At 43.5% G+C, this 15453-nt stretch overlaps 1 protein-coding gene across 1 annotated transcript in view; it reads left to right on the top strand.

Moving 5' to 3' along the window:
• The first annotated feature begins 245 nt into the window (after positions 1 to 245).
• The window catches only part of SCHIP1 (schwannomin interacting protein 1), a 285050-nt gene continuing 269842 nt past the window's right edge, over positions 246 to 15453 (top strand). The window contains exon 1 of the mRNA XM_049785905.1: positions 246 to 371. Coding sequence (XP_049641862.1) covers positions 363 to 371 — 9 coding nt within the window. The 5' untranslated portion in view covers positions 246 to 362. The remainder of the gene's footprint in view (positions 372 to 15453) is intronic.

Genomic DNA, 15453 nt, shown 5'->3' with positions numbered 1-15453 from the left:
TGCTCTCTGCTTGGCTGAGCACACGCGCCGGTAGACCCAAGTTTCTCTTCCTCTCCATCACTCTGTCTCCAAACTGCAGCGAATCCATTCCTGACCTGGAGAGGTGCCAGAACTTTCTCCTCTCGCGCTCTGCGGGCTGCTTCTTTTCTTTCCTCTCGCGGATAGCTGCCTCGAGTGAGCCCCACTCAGAGGTTCCCAGCTTGCAAGCTGCCCGTCCCCCGTCCCCCCCAAACCACCCCACCCCCAGCCACACAGGCTGCAGTTTTTGAGCCAGCCCTGAACCGGCATCCGCCTTCTTGCTGCTGCTGCTGCTGTTGCTGTTGCTGCTTCTGCTGCTTGCAGGTGTTTTCAGAAACTTCGCGATGCGTCTGGTAAGGTGTTAGCCCCTGGGAACACACCACTGGGGCATGCATTACCTTACAGCTGCTTGTTATTCCAAAAGATATTTATGTCCTCTAAGTACCGTGCATGCATGCGAAAGCATCCACTCGTCTGGTAGCCCCGTGAGCTTAATTACCAGTCTAGGTGTGTGCGTTTCTGCTCATGGAGGCAGGCTTGCATGAAATTGAGCTATTTCTGTGTCTGTGGTCTGTGCAGGTGGATGTCACTAAAGGGCTCCACTTTCTAGGATGCTTTAGCTTCCACCTCCTATCTGTAAACAGATCTTCCCCAGCAGCAAATAGAGGGAAAAATATATTTCTCGCATCTGTGCTGTTGGCATGTTTTTTTGTCACCCATCTGAAAAACCTTCTCTCTCAGGGGGTGGAAAAAGGCAAGAAAAGGTGACTGTATATGCGAGATGGGGAAGGAGTGTTGGCTCTCATTTTCACAGAGAGTTAGCTTGCTACTAACAACATCCCTGTTTCCTGGCAGCTGGAGATCAGTGGGGGTAGGGTCTGTGTGGCGGGAGAGGTGACCATCTTTGAGCAAACTAGGGGAACCTAGCTGCATTTGGGGGCTTCTCAATACTTCTGCTTGAATGATAATGGGGAGATATTTGCTGTCCCTCGGTCTTGCTGCCTTTCTGAACTAGGAGAAACTATGAAGGGAGTGGTGCATAGTAAACTTTAATAAGACACCGTGGCAGGGATGGGGGGGGGAACACCCCATCATTTATTTTCTTACGTTGTCTGCTCTGAATCCTGAAGTGAAGACATGACTTAGCAATTAATAACACATTCAGCCTCCCTTGTCTCATTGGGTGAGATTTACATCTTTGGGACTTGTCTTCTAATTATAGAGATGAAAGATTTAAGGTTCAGGCTTAATTGCTATTCAAATCCTGAAGCTAGGAGACACTTGGAATGCTTTATTTAAAGGACTTATTTTGAAAAATGTGGATGTGTGTTGCTAACAGTGGCCATAAGCTAATTACCACACTAATGTGCTCTGTGTCTCAAGCAAACTGTTCATCACAGGGACTGCTCACTTGTAGAAGAGAACTTTGCTTTCTTGTCTTCAGAGTTGAATAATTTCAATTTGTGTGATAGTCTTGCTTTTGAGAGATCAATAGTTACTCACTGTAAAGATGAGAAAGAACAGCAGGTGAGTTAGCTGTTCTCTGCGAAAAAATAAAAATATTTATATAAATATAAATGTATTTTTATCAGTGAATTTTCTAAATGTTCAGTGGTTCTGGCTAGTTGAGAATGAAATAAAAATTGACATGGAATAGATTAAGTTTACAATCACACACATTTTATAGGTCCTTGTTATATTTAAAATGGGGTCATAAGTAAGTTAATTATTTTATCAGCTATTAATGTTTTACTTTATGATACTGATTATAAAAATAGATTTTGATTTATTTGGAAGACCATTGTAAACTTTGGTAAAACCCTTTATTGACTGTAGCAATAGGATGCTTATCTCTGAAAATCAGTGTGAAAACTACTTTTACTTTTGAGAGATTAAGAGCTGGTATTTATATCAAGCTGAGCGCTGTGTTCGTAAAGAGGATTTTGTATATTTCAGGAAAATGACCTAATATTTAAGGCTGATTTTTTTTTTATCAAATCTGTTTAATTCATAACTTCTAGAGTAAGAAAACATTCTAATATGTACTATTTTCCTCAAAAGGACATCTTATATTTAAAGGCATTAAAAACCTGTATGGGGGCTGGAGTGATGTAGTCGGGAAGGGTACTTGTCCTGCAGTATGTGGCTGACCTGGGTTCGATCCCCAGAACTGCATGTGGTCAGTTAGAGCCCTGCCTCTGAGTGAAGATCCAAGAATAAGTTCTGAGCATTGCTGGGTGTGGCCCTAAAACAAAACAAACCAGATGAACAAAATCTTGTGTGGATCATTAACATATGGTGTTTCTACGTGAGAGTGATTTTTTCGTTTTAGTACCATTCCTTCCCAACCTTTCCTTACACCTCAGATGGTTTCCTTCCTGCCAGGGATCTCATTTGGAATGTGAGTGCCTTGATTGTGAGGGTTTCACATGGATGAATAGGATGACTAAAATTGAATGGCACATGTTGTGTTTTGTTACATGCATTGATGCATATGAATAACTATTAGGTGATAGTGTTTTTTAAAAACCCATTGCTTTCAAACATGTTACAGAACACTTTCACCTTACCTTTTAACCTTCCGAGATGGTTATTTTGTTTGAGGTCAGTGTCACTGGTGTTTAAAAAGATTTTGTTTCTGAGCTAATATGGCTAAGTGTGATAGCAGGGCGACATTCAGTGCCATTTTGTAGTATCATTGAGGGGAGGAATGTCAGGCTCACCATCTGTCTCTAATTAGCGTTTCCCACTGGCTTTCAGATGCTTTATAGACCAGGCAAGACCATTTTATCCAGCATTTTTCTATTACTTACAACCCTTAATGACTGCCCAGCTCCTCTTCCCTACAACAGTTTCTGCTGCATCTTAATTTGCTACTGAAAATGTGTTATGGAACATATTTTTCCTTTAGTTTTGCACACTGAAAGAAGAGTAATTATACAGCGGGTAGGGTGTGTGCTTTGCACAAGGGCACCATAAGGGATCCCAGCATCCCTTATGGTTCTCCAAGCATCACCAGGAGTCATGACTGAGTGCAAAGCTAGGAGTAACCCCTGAGCAGACCCAGGTATGGCGGCAAAAGCTTGGCATGGCCACCCTTCTCCTAGCCTAGGGTGAGGGGTTCGTCTAAAGAAAGAAGAGAGACCCAGGATTTTGCATCATGATTGATTAGTTTAGAAAAGACTGAGCATGTCACCATGGTCTGATATTGGCTTTCCTGTTTGGTCCATGGACTTTCAAGAAGGTGTGGTTCTTTTTTTTGTTTTTGTTTTTGTTTTTTGGGTCACACTCGGCGGTGCTCCAGGGTTACTCCTGGCTGTCTGCTCAGAAATAGCTCTTGGCAGGCACGGGGGACCATATGGGACACCGGGATTCGAACCAACCACCCTTGGTCCTGGATCGGCTGCTTGCAAGGCAAACGCCACTGTGCTATCTCTCCGGGCCCGAAGGTGTGGTTCTTAGGGTCGCTAATGGAGAGGGATGGACCTACATTGGTGGTGGGGAGCAAAGGCCATGAAGATCCTCAAGATGGTGCTTTGTCTATGGCATTTGAGGGAGGGTATTAGCAGGAACTGATGGAAGGTAGAGGAACAGCCATTTTGAGTGGTTAGAAGAAAAGAGATATGATGAAGGGAAGGGAGGAGTCACTGAGGTAAAGTTATTCTGTGTAGAGTAACAGGAAGTAATATTTTTTGAGGAATAGTAAGTGAAATTGAGAGTAATAGGAAGTGAAAAAAATTCTTTTGGCTATTTGGACCACACCTGGTGGTGTTCAGGGATTACTCCTGGCTCTGCACTCAGAAATTACTCCTGGCAGGCTCAGAGGACTATGTGGGATGCCAGGGATTGAACCTGGGTCAGCCACATATAAAGCAAAATCCCTATTTGCTGTGCTATCGCTCTGGTCCCAAGTATGACAGGAATGTGCTTAATAGATTCTTAATTAAACTTCAGTTTTACTGGACCCTGTAGAAAACTCTGAGAAAATGGATGCTTCTTCCATTTAAATTTTTTTTATTTTATTAAAACAATTATGATCTACATGGTCCTTTATAGTTGAATTTCAGATATACAGTGAGTCAGGGCCATTCCCACCACCAGTGTCAACCTCCCTCCACCAGTGGAACCAAAGTGCATCTTATACCATGTATCTTCCATTTTGTTGTGCTCTTTATCCTTTGTCAACCACATTTCCAAGTCTCTGTGATGATGTTAGTGTTGGTGAGTCTCCCCAGGTCCAACAACTGCATAGTGGTGGCTTCTGCCCTGGTGTCTGCCCCTGTTTCTGACATCACATATCCCCTAACCACTGCCAACAGTGACCTCTGAGCTCTACCAGGAGTGATCTCTCAGTTAAAGAATAGATCCATGGACTGTAGCCCAGAAAGAAGTTTCCCTGTCTGAGGAGCAAACTGATAAGAGAGTCTCATGTGTGGACCTGTGGCTAGTCTGGAAGAAACCTGAGAGACTCAGGATCAAGGGCAGCTATCAGGAGCTCGAGAGAGTACCTGGGTAAAAGCATAGCCTTGCATGTGGCTGGCCTGGCTTTGTTTCCTGGCATTTCTAGGATGACGAGGGCACCCCCAGCACATGAGTTTCATGTTCTTGTTTGGCTGAGAATTGCCTGGATTCCCTCCCATCACCACTGGGAAGGGCAAACACACACATACCCCCAATGACAGAGAGCCAAAGGTAGAAGTTGAGGATGAGAGGCCTGGAACCAGATGTTTGGAGAACAGGGGCACAGGGATGTCTCTGTTCATGGGTGAGGAGAGCCTCCTTCCCAATGGGGACTGAAAGTTCAAGCAGGAAGCTGCCTGTGGGTCAGAGTTCAGTTTGATCCCCTAGCCTAGACCCACACCCTGGCCCTGCATTTTGTCTTTCAGAGCTGTAGCAGTTAATTCACTGCCAAAATCTTGTCCAAGAGATGTAGATGGGGAGGATGATATTTGTGGACAGCCTGACTCTGGCTGCATTTAGCCTCTTGATTGTCCTCACTACTGTTGCTCTGGAACATCTGAGGAGCTTGGGTCAGCAGTGATCTGGCTTCATCATGCAGGCATTGCATGATGAGGTGTTCAGAGATGAGGCATATCTTTCCAGGAAAGAAGCTGCAGCCAGAGTGGGCAGAGCTGATCTCACACACTTAGAGACTTGGTTTCTCTACAAGCAAAAATTTCCGGCACTCTGGATGGTGCCTTGTCATCCATCAGTCAGTCTCAGTGACAGGGAAGACACGGCAGCCTCACCAAAACAATCAGAACTGCAGAAATAGGAGCTCCTTTCCTGACTATGCTTGGTCTGTGAGGAGCTCAGAGCAAATTTGTTTGCCCTTAAAACCAAATCTCATGATGAAAATATTAGCATATTCTCCCAGGCTGACCTTTGTGGAAGGCAGGAAAACAGTGATATGCATTAGTGTCCATGGAATGCAACAAAGTCCACTTTCAGAACCCAAAATGCAAGACCATGGTCACTGACCACTAGAAATAGGGTGGTGTGTGACTTGATTATACTGCAGCAGGAAAGGACCCCCCCACCTTGCCCTGCCCTGCACAGGAACAGGAGGGTCCCATGTAGATTGGGTGTCTGTGCTGTTTCGCAGTTTCTACCTACCAGGCCAGGCAATTAGTGGCTCTTTATGTCACGTGACTGAGGGGGCAGTTGATATGATCTGATCTTCTGTGCATAGAGGGGCTTGGTACCAGCCGTAAGTGGCCAAGGAATTCAGGCCAAGGAAGGAAGGAAGGAAGGAAGGAAGGAAGGAAGGAAGGAAGGAAGGAAGGAAGGAAGGAAGGAAGGAAGGGAGGGAGGGAGGAAGGAAGGAAGGAAGGAAGGAAGGGAGGGAGGGAGGGAGGGAGGGAGGGAGGGAGGGAGGGGAGGGAGGGAGAGAGGGAAGGGAGGGAAGGAAGGAAAGGGAGGAAAGAATGAAGGGAGGGAGAAATTTGTCTTCCTAGGTCATTGAGCACTGACTTTGCATGTGAGAACAGTAGTCTTATCCCTGGCACTAGCAGTACTAGAAGTCCTGTCCCCCCCCCCCCAAAGAATGGTCTTCCAGTGAAGTTTCTCCACATTTATCTTTACCATCAAAGGGTTCCTTGATCCATACCAGTATAAGAAGATGAGGCTTCCATTCCTTGACTGTAAGGGTGAGCATCTTCCTTATTGCCCAATGACTCTGCTAAGAATAAACACCGGCTTTCTATTGAGGCGCACTTTTGTTTTAGGGGCTTCCAAAGTGGTGCTAAGGGGCCCTCAGGATCTCTCCTAGCAATTCTTATTCAACAAGGCAGACTCTTAATTACAAGGATTTGAAGATCATGTGCCCCTCTTCACTCCAGCTCTACCTTACCACCCACATAGTTTTGTAATTTAAGGCCAAGACATGTTCACATTTGATCATGAGGGAAAATACTATTGTACTGGAAGGGAAGAGTCCCAACAGTTCAGACTAAGGCAGAAGGCACTATTATTTTTTCTTTTACTAAATATCCTCTTATTAGTGAACACTAAGTAGGGGGCCTATATTTTTTGATCTCTAATAACATTTACTTCAGTAAATAATCCCGGGACTTCTCTTAACAATAAAAAAAAGTAGAGAGACACCAATAGAGAGACACCAATAAAATGCCAAGATCATTCACTCACTAAAATTACGTGTTGATTCATGGATTAGGTAAAGAAAATTGGTTTAATTATTTCCCCCTCATTGAATAAAGTTATCTTACTCGATTAAAACAATTAGATATTCAATCCAGCAAATGTTCATCGCGACACCACAATATGCTTTTAAGAAAATTGTTCAACTGGTGGCAAAGAAGAGCAAATGACCATCTTGGAAAAACAATTCTGATATCCATATCATGAGAATCATGATACAATCTCAGCCTTGGTGACAGCTGAGTGAGGTGGGCTTGAAATGGACTGTGGGGGTTAGGGGCTCAGGTGGGAGTAGGATATAAGAGATGTGAGCAGACTGACACCCCAGGGAGAATCTTCACGGGGGACTGAGGAAGAGGAGAGGACATGGGGTCAACTAAATGGAAATGTAAGTGGGACTGACATGGTTCTGGGTTCAGCCCAGTAGTGACCTCATTCCCCTGAGCCCCAGGCATCCAAAGCATCCCTTTAGGGTAGAACTAGAACCCCATAGACTGTTTGTCTGAGTTTGACACCCCCACCCTTCTGCTGGCTCACTTAACCTAGCCATCTGAAAGACTCAGCCAGAGCCAATTGCTCTCTGGATTCCTTTGCTAGCACAGAGGCCTGCTGGCTTCTAGGAAAAAGAGGCTGAATGTTTCCTTTCCTTCTGAGCATTCTAATTTCCTGGTTTGATTTGCATCATAATTCCAACAGCTGTAGCTAAAATTTCAAATCTCTAAAGTATAATAGAAAGCATCAACTTTTAAAGTTATATCAATTGCTGAGTCACCTTAATTTCATTTTTTCCTAGTGCATTTCATAGTTATTTTTATGGCTTATAAATTTATTAATTTTTGCTGCAATGACAGTAAAATAAATATTTCTGAGGTAAATGCATGATCATAGATATAGGGTGGTGAAAATACAAGGTAAGAAATTAAGGAAAGGGCCCGGAGAGATAGCACAGCGGCGTTTGCCTTGCAAGCAGCCGATCCAGGACCAAAGGTGGTTGGTTCAAATCCCGGTGTCCCATATGGTCCCCCATGCCTGCCAGGAGCTATTTCTGAGCAGACAGCCAGGAGTCACCCCTGAGCACTGCCGGGTGTGGCCAAAAAAAACCAAAAACAAACAAACAAAAAAAAAGAAATTAAGGAAAGTCCTCCTCTTGATTTCAAATGATATTACAAAGCTACAATAATAAAACAGTATGTATAGGGATAAAATCAGACACACAGTTCGCAAGAACAGAAAAGAGTCTAGAAATAAATCTACCTATTTGAGGTAGATGACCTTTGAAAGCTGGATTAAAAATACACAATGGAGGGGCCGGCGAGATGGTGCTAGAGGTAAGGTGTCTGCCTTGCAAGCGCTAGCCAAGGAAGGACCACAGTTTGATCCCCCAGTGTCCCATATGGTTCCCCCAAGCCAGGGGCAATTTCTGAGCGCTTAGCCAGGAGTAACCCCTGAGCATCAAATGGGTGTGGCCCGAAAAAACAAAACAAAAAAAATACACAATGGGAAAGGCAGCCTCTTCCATAAATGTTGATTGGAAAATTGCATATCCACGCACAAAAAGAGTTAAATTGGATCCTATCTTCTATCATACACAAAATCAACTCAAAGTGTACTTGAATGCGAAACTTGAAACCTGAAGAAAATCTTAAGGAATCACCTGGACATCAGTCTCAGCCATACTTTGGATTTGACACTCAGAGCAAAGGCAAGAAAAGCAAAACTATCTGTGGGACTACATCAAGCAAGACCATTCTGCACAGCCAAGACATAGTCAACAACCTCAAAAGCAACCAATGAATTAAAAGAAATATTTGCCAGCCGTACACCAAATAAATTACTACCTAAAATAACAAGAAACTCATACAACTTAATGGAAAAATGCAAAACACTCCACTGATTTTTAAATGGCAAAATACATCACAGATATTTTCCCAGAGAAGAATCTAGACAGCCAATAGTTATGTGAAAAAAAAAAAGTCCAGCATCTTTTATATTATATAGTCATCAGGGAAATGATGCATATTAAAACCACAACATAACAACACAGTATCACCTCCAACCAATTGAAATGGCTGTATAAAAAAAGGTGAGATGTAACAAACCTTGGGGATATAGAGAACACATAAGTGCCAAGTTCTTGGGCACTATTAGTAATATAAATTATATATAATTTATATAATAATATAATATAAATAATAAATAATATATATAAATTATAAATTATAAATATAATATAAATTAGTAAATATAAATTTGTGCAGCCACAGTGGAAATCCACATGGTTCAGCAATCACACTTTTGTGTTTGTGACTAAAGGACGCAAACCACTATCTCAAAGGAATGCTTGCACACCATGTTTGTTTCAGCATTATTGATAATAGCTAAGATGGAAGCAACCCAACACATGAATGGATAAAGAAAATAGGCCTCGACTTTGGATGAATGGATCAAGAAATTGTGGCATATGTACACAGTGGGATACTATACAACTGTGAGAAAAAACAAAAGCATGCAATCTTCTGCAATTTAGGACTAGAGGAGATTATGCTGAGTGAAATCAATCAGGAAAGGATAGATATGAAATTATCTCTAACATGTGGGACTTAAGATACATAAGAAAGTAGCAACAAAGAACCAAAGACAACAGAATTGGAGGGTTGATCACAGAACTGAGGTTGAAAGAGAGGGCCTTTGGGAACTTTGGTGGAGGAAAGGGGGGACTTTTCCTGCACCATTCCAACATATGACCCAGTAGTTACACTTGATGTACTCATGAAATCATTAATATTCTGGCAAATCACATTTCTTTAATAAAGATTAAATTTACTTTTTGGGGGCCGGGCGGTGGCGCTACAGGTAAGGTGCGCCTGCCTTGCCTGTGCTAGCCTTGGACGGACTGCGGTTTGATCCCCCAGTGTCCCATATGGTCCCCCAAGCCAGGAGCAACTTCTGAGCGCATAGCCAGGAGTAACCCGTGAGCGTTACCGGGTGTGGCCCAAAAACCAAAAAAAAAAAAAAAAAAATTACTTTTTGGTTTTTGGGCCACACCCAGTAGCACTCAGGTGTTATTCCTTGTTCTGCACTCAGAAATTACTCCTTGCAGGCTCAGGGACTATATGGGATGCTGGGGATCAAACCAGGTCTTCTGTATGCAAGGCAAATACTCTACCCATTGTGCTATCACTCTGGCCCCCAAAATAAAATTTTTAAAGAGAGGGAAATGAGCAGTACATCGCATATTTATATGTGCATACATGTATATATATGATGGAATATATTCATTGTTATAGAAAAGGGGACATTTGCAATCAGTACAGGTGAACAAGAGGAACATGATGCAAGGATAAATAAACTGGATAAAGAATGAATACTTTGTGATATTGCTTTTATGAAGGCTTTTTTTTTAAAATAGATGTTTATTTGAAAAACTTAAAATCATAGAAAAAGTAGAATTGTGGTTGCTGGGGCTGGGGGCTGTGGCTGAAAATAGTTTGGTCAAAGGACCCAAATTTTCAGTATAAATTGAATTGGCTGTGATAGTCTAATTTCAGGCCCATAAAATCAGGCAGTAATACTGTCCTGTATACTAAAAATGTTTTCAATGAAAATAAAAGGTAAATTATAAGCCTAATTGGCTTGATGGTGAAATTATTTCACACAAATATGCTTACAAGCCATCCAATTGTACATTTTAAATAGATTGAAATTTAACCTTAATTATAGTTAATAAACACATAAATATCATTTTCATAACTGTGAGGAAACATAACATATACAAAGACTTAGAAACATGAAACATGCATGGGTCTATTCACACAGACATTATACACAACACACAAGACAAGCTGATCTATACCTTGAAAAAATCTGGGTCAGTTTGGACATCAACATCGTGATAATAGCACTAAAGGAGGATAATGAGCTAAATACAAACTTTTAAAAGTTCATGGAGTCATGGTGATATTCGAGATAAAAGTAGAATGATTCAGACAACAAATAGAAATTGGTAGAAAAGGGGCCCGGAGAGATAGCACAGTGGCGTTTGCCTTGCAAGCAGCCGATCCAGGACCAAAAGTGGTTGGTTCGAATCCCGGTGTCCCATATGGTCCCCCGTGCCTGCCAGGAGCTATTTCTGAGCAGACAGCCAGGAGTAACCCCTGAGCAATGCCGGGTGTGGCCCAAAAACCAAATAAATAAATAAATAAATAAAAATTGGTAGAATAAAGGGCCAGAGAGATAACATGGAGGTAGGGCATTTGCCTTGCATGCAGAAGGACAGTGGTTCGAATCCCGGCATCCCATATGGTCCCCGAGCCTGCCAGGAGCAATTTCTGAGCTTAGAGCCAGGAGTAACCTCTTGAGCGCTGCCAGGTGTGACCCCAAAACAAAACAAAAAAGAAATTGGTAGAATAAGATCAGCCCTATTTTGAAATTTCAAATAAATTAGGGACATTCTAATAGAAGGTCACCAATGAATGCTAATGTTCCTTTGGCAACTTGGGATGTTTTCATGATCATAGCGTGTCACCCCACCTCACCAGACAGCTTTTGTTTTAATCACATGGGAGGACCATCTTGCCATGGAAAAATCCAGGTAACACCCCATCCACTTGATTTAGCAGCATAATAGAGGACCGATCCACTTACTGTGTCCCCACAGAAATGCCAAATTCCAACTCATGTTCAGTTAAACATATTCTAAACTGTAGAGACACGGAAGGATTTTGAGTCTAGGTGGAAATATTTCTTCCAAACATCTCTGCAAGAGGATGATTCTATGCACAGTGTTATTTCTCCCCTCTATGTACAGCAGCTGCATAGCTCTAGCTCCGGAAGGCTGGTTGCCTCTCAGATATGGAACAAAGCTTTGCTGGCAGGTGGGGAAATGCAGCGAAGGCCTGTATTGTCCCTGCTCTTGTGCTATGATAAGTATCAGATCAGCAACCAGTTCAAAGCATGTTCCCTTGAAATGCTTCTTTTTACAAACAAGAAGCAAGATGTTCCTTGAGTGCCGTGGTATTGCTCACTAAGCTAATAAGATAATCCTCTTTGCGTTCTCAAGACCATAATCTTAGAACAGAAGCCCCTTTTCTCCTCTCTAAAAAAAGATTCTGTTATCATAATCCTATTAAAATGGATTCACTTTTGCCAACACCTTGATAATGGTATTTATCCTTTTAAGCACCTTGGGAGAAGAACGATAAAAGACAAATCTATTAGAAATTTCAGCAAGGAAAAGAAACATTGCAGAGAGGAAAGAGGAGGTTTGTAAAAAAAAAACTTTGACATGAATAGTGAGGCAGATCTGTAGCAGGAAGATAATGTTATTTCACGAGTCAGACTTCTATTTAGCTTCAGATGGAAAAAGATGGTGATTGAAAGACCCTGGTCTCCACACACATGTCCCTACAGGCAGAATCGAATTTCCTGAGCCCCCAAATAGTCACAAGTCCTCCTCCCAGCATTTTCAACAAGCGACCTTTTATTGGCATCAATGACTTTGAAGCTGTGAACACCATTTAAAAAGCAGACAGATCATTAGCTGTGACCAGAGATTGCAATCAATCATAATGAATCAATTGATTGCCCCGAGAACATTAGCTGCCTCCCTTTATCTGTTGTCAAGATAACTTCTCTCTATCCTAGATGGGAGCAAGGGTGCTCCTGATACTTTTGATTTTTTTATGAGGGGGCTGTTTCCCCTTCTTTTCTGTCTTACAGATGAACCAGAAGGATTAAACTTTAGTTCTCTACTCCTGATCCCCCCCTTGATTAAATTTATCCATGTAAAAGTTGCATCAATGATTGGCCACTTCTGGGGGCTCCCATTTGATCCACACACAATCAGATGGGGAAATGCAGCAAAGGTCTGTATTCTCCCCGCACTTTCGCTGTGATGAGTATCAGATCAGCAACCAGTTCAAAGCATGTTCCCCTGAAATGCTAAGTATTTCTAAGTATCTCTGGGTCTTGTTGCTGTCCCTAGTGATGACATGGAACTAGTTTTGCTGAGTTGCATATTAGCCCCACTTCTGCAGCTGCAGGGGACAGGATGTACCAAGCTATGTGTGTTCCCTGTGACCTTAGGAGCTCGCATCCTGGTGGGGAAGTCCCAGTGGTGAACAAGATGACAGAACCCTGCTTGGCAGCAGGCAGGGAGTGAAGGGACTGGAGAGATGCATTCAAGGTGGATCTGGGTGGTTGCCATAGGTTGGGCAGTTTACCTGAACAGACAAGGAAAAGAGAGCAGAAACCCAAGGCAAGCACAAGGCAGGATGAGTGTGGTGGGGTGACAGAAGGACAGTCGACACCTTGAGGTACAACAAAGAGCCCATGTTCATGCTTTCCTCCCCTTCCCTTCTTCTCGTCTTCCCTTTCCTTCCCTGCCCTTCCCTCCCTTCCCTTCCCCTCCCCTTCCTTTCCTCTCCCCTTCTCTCCCCTACCCTTCCCTTGTCTTCCCTTCCTCTTCCCTTCTCTCCCCTTTCCTTTCCTTTTCTCTTCCCTCCCCTTCCCTTCTTCTTCCTTTCTCTTCCCTTCCCTATCTTCCCTTCCTCTCCCCTTCCTTTCCTTTCCTCTCTCCTTCCTTTCCCTTCCTCTCCCCTTCCCTTTCGTCCCCCTTCTCTTCCTCTTCCCCTCCTTTCCCTTCCACGCTTCTTCCCTTCCTTCCCCTATTCTCTTCTCTTTCCTTCCCTTCCCCTTTCCTTTTTTTTTCTCCCCTCTCCTCTTCTTCCTTCCCCTTCCCCTTAGTCTGCTTTTCCTTGAGCTCCACCTGGGAGGGCCCTGTAATCAGAGTGCCCTCAAATCCATTATCAGTGATTACAAAAAAAGCATGAACTAAAATTATCAAGATTTTAAAGAAACTGGTGTTATTGATAGCATGCTTATTAGCTCAGTGGGAAGGACACTTAATTAAGAGCCAGTAGGGGGCTGCTTTTGGGGTTTTTGAACACCACATGCCATAGATTTGCTGTAATGCTGGAAGTGCAATAAATGCTTCTCATTTAACTCCTAGCTCCTCCACCAGTTATTTATGTGATAAAGGGGCACATTGATCTCTGTAAGGCTCTACCCCACCACGTGTGTGTGTGTGTGTGTGTGTGTGAGAGAGAGAGAGAGAGAGAAAGAAAGAGAGAGAGAGAGAGAGAGAGAGAGAGAGAGAGAACAGATGTGAGTCACTTCTGTATCGGTGTGTCCAAGACAATAGAGGGACTTATAGCTTTTGTCTCCTGGTTGGTGACTACAAACCAGAAAATCAACCAATGTTTTCAAAACAAATTCATTGTAGCTTATTGAATTGGGCTCTGTCTTATGATCCAAGGTGCAAGGTTCTGGGACCTTAAGTTAGGATGACCAGAGAACAAATTTCTAGGAGAAAGTTTGGAGCCAGTGAATTTGAGGACTGCTGTGAAGATTCATCCTGAGGGAGAGTATGCTATGAGTGCCTAGGAGCAACGGGGCAGAAAGGAGGGCACCGTGGGCAGTGAAGCAGTTCAACTGGAAAAGATGGTCACTCGGTCACTGCAGCAGCCTGGGGAACAGCAGTTAAGGGAGCAGGGCGGCTGGCTTTATGTTCAGCAGGAAGAGAGAGGTAAAGGTGTCTACACTTTCTAGGAGCTTTTCAAGAAACTCATATCAATCCATGAGGCAGGCATTGAGCCTTCAGAACTGAGGAAAATACAGAGAACATACATAGCATGATCAAAAAAGTGGAGGAGGAACATCTTGGGTGTGTGTGATTATTACTGTGAGGAAGAAGGAGACTGGAAACAGAGGTGAGGGAAAATGTATTCTTGGGGTTCCACTTTGGCTCGATCAGAACAAATGGGTTGCAGTGGGGCTGTCACCACGAAGAAAGGTGCTGCTACCCTCCATAATGCACACTCAGGCCAGTCACTTTTTTTCTCCTTACCTCGGAGTCACTAGTGCTTTGCTGGGAAGTGCGAGTGAGGTCCCTGAGCCACTGCACCCTGTCCAGGGAGGCCCTGCTGGCAGCGTCTCTATGTGCAGTTTCTGAGCACTGCTGAGGCTGGTGGGGAGCTGGAATGCTTAAGGTCTCAGGGACGTGAAGGCAGAGGTGATACCCCAAGCACCTATATGGCATGGGGTGCTGTCTGGCTGACAGGTGAGAGGAGACACAGCAAAGCAAGGATTACTCACCTCATCCTATCTATTTTTCTACAGAGCAGTTTTCAACAGAATCACATTTCTCCTGACGAAGACTGTTTCCCTCCTGCCTACAAACCCTTCCCTGTTGTGAAGTCAATGATCATCACTGCAGTCCCTTGCTCTTTAAGTGCTGGGCACTAGCAATCACTTTGCAGCTCACTTAAAAATCATTCATCTTAGGGCTGGAGTATCACCTTTAGTTCCCTGAGCTTCATCAGGAGTGATTCCCTCAGCATCGAGCCACAAGTTAGCGCTCTAGCACAGCCAGATGTAGTCTAAAAAATAAATCCAAAATCATTAGTCTGTGGTGGGATATGGCTCAGAATGTGTGTGTGTGTGTGTGCCTGGCAAGTAAAGGCTTTGCTTTGAGTCCCTTGTGCAGTTGGGTGCAACCTGGGGACCTGGAACATCACCAGAAGTACACCTTCTTCCCCCCAATTATAAAATGAGGTTAAAAAAATCCTCCCTAGGGGCCGGAGAGATAGCATGGAGGTAAGGCGTTTGCCTCTCATGCAGGAGGTCATCGGTTCGAATCCCGGCGTCCCATATATGGTCCTCCCGTGCCTGCCAGGAGCAATTTCTGAGCCTGGAGCCAGGAATAACCCCTGAGCA

Source organism: Suncus etruscus, chromosome 13 (genome assembly GCF_024139225.1).
Source record: "Suncus etruscus isolate mSunEtr1 chromosome 13, mSunEtr1.pri.cur, whole genome shotgun sequence".
Taxonomy (NCBI): domain Eukaryota; kingdom Metazoa; phylum Chordata; class Mammalia; order Eulipotyphla; family Soricidae; genus Suncus; species Suncus etruscus.
This window is presented reverse-complemented; position numbering and strand designations above follow the sequence as displayed.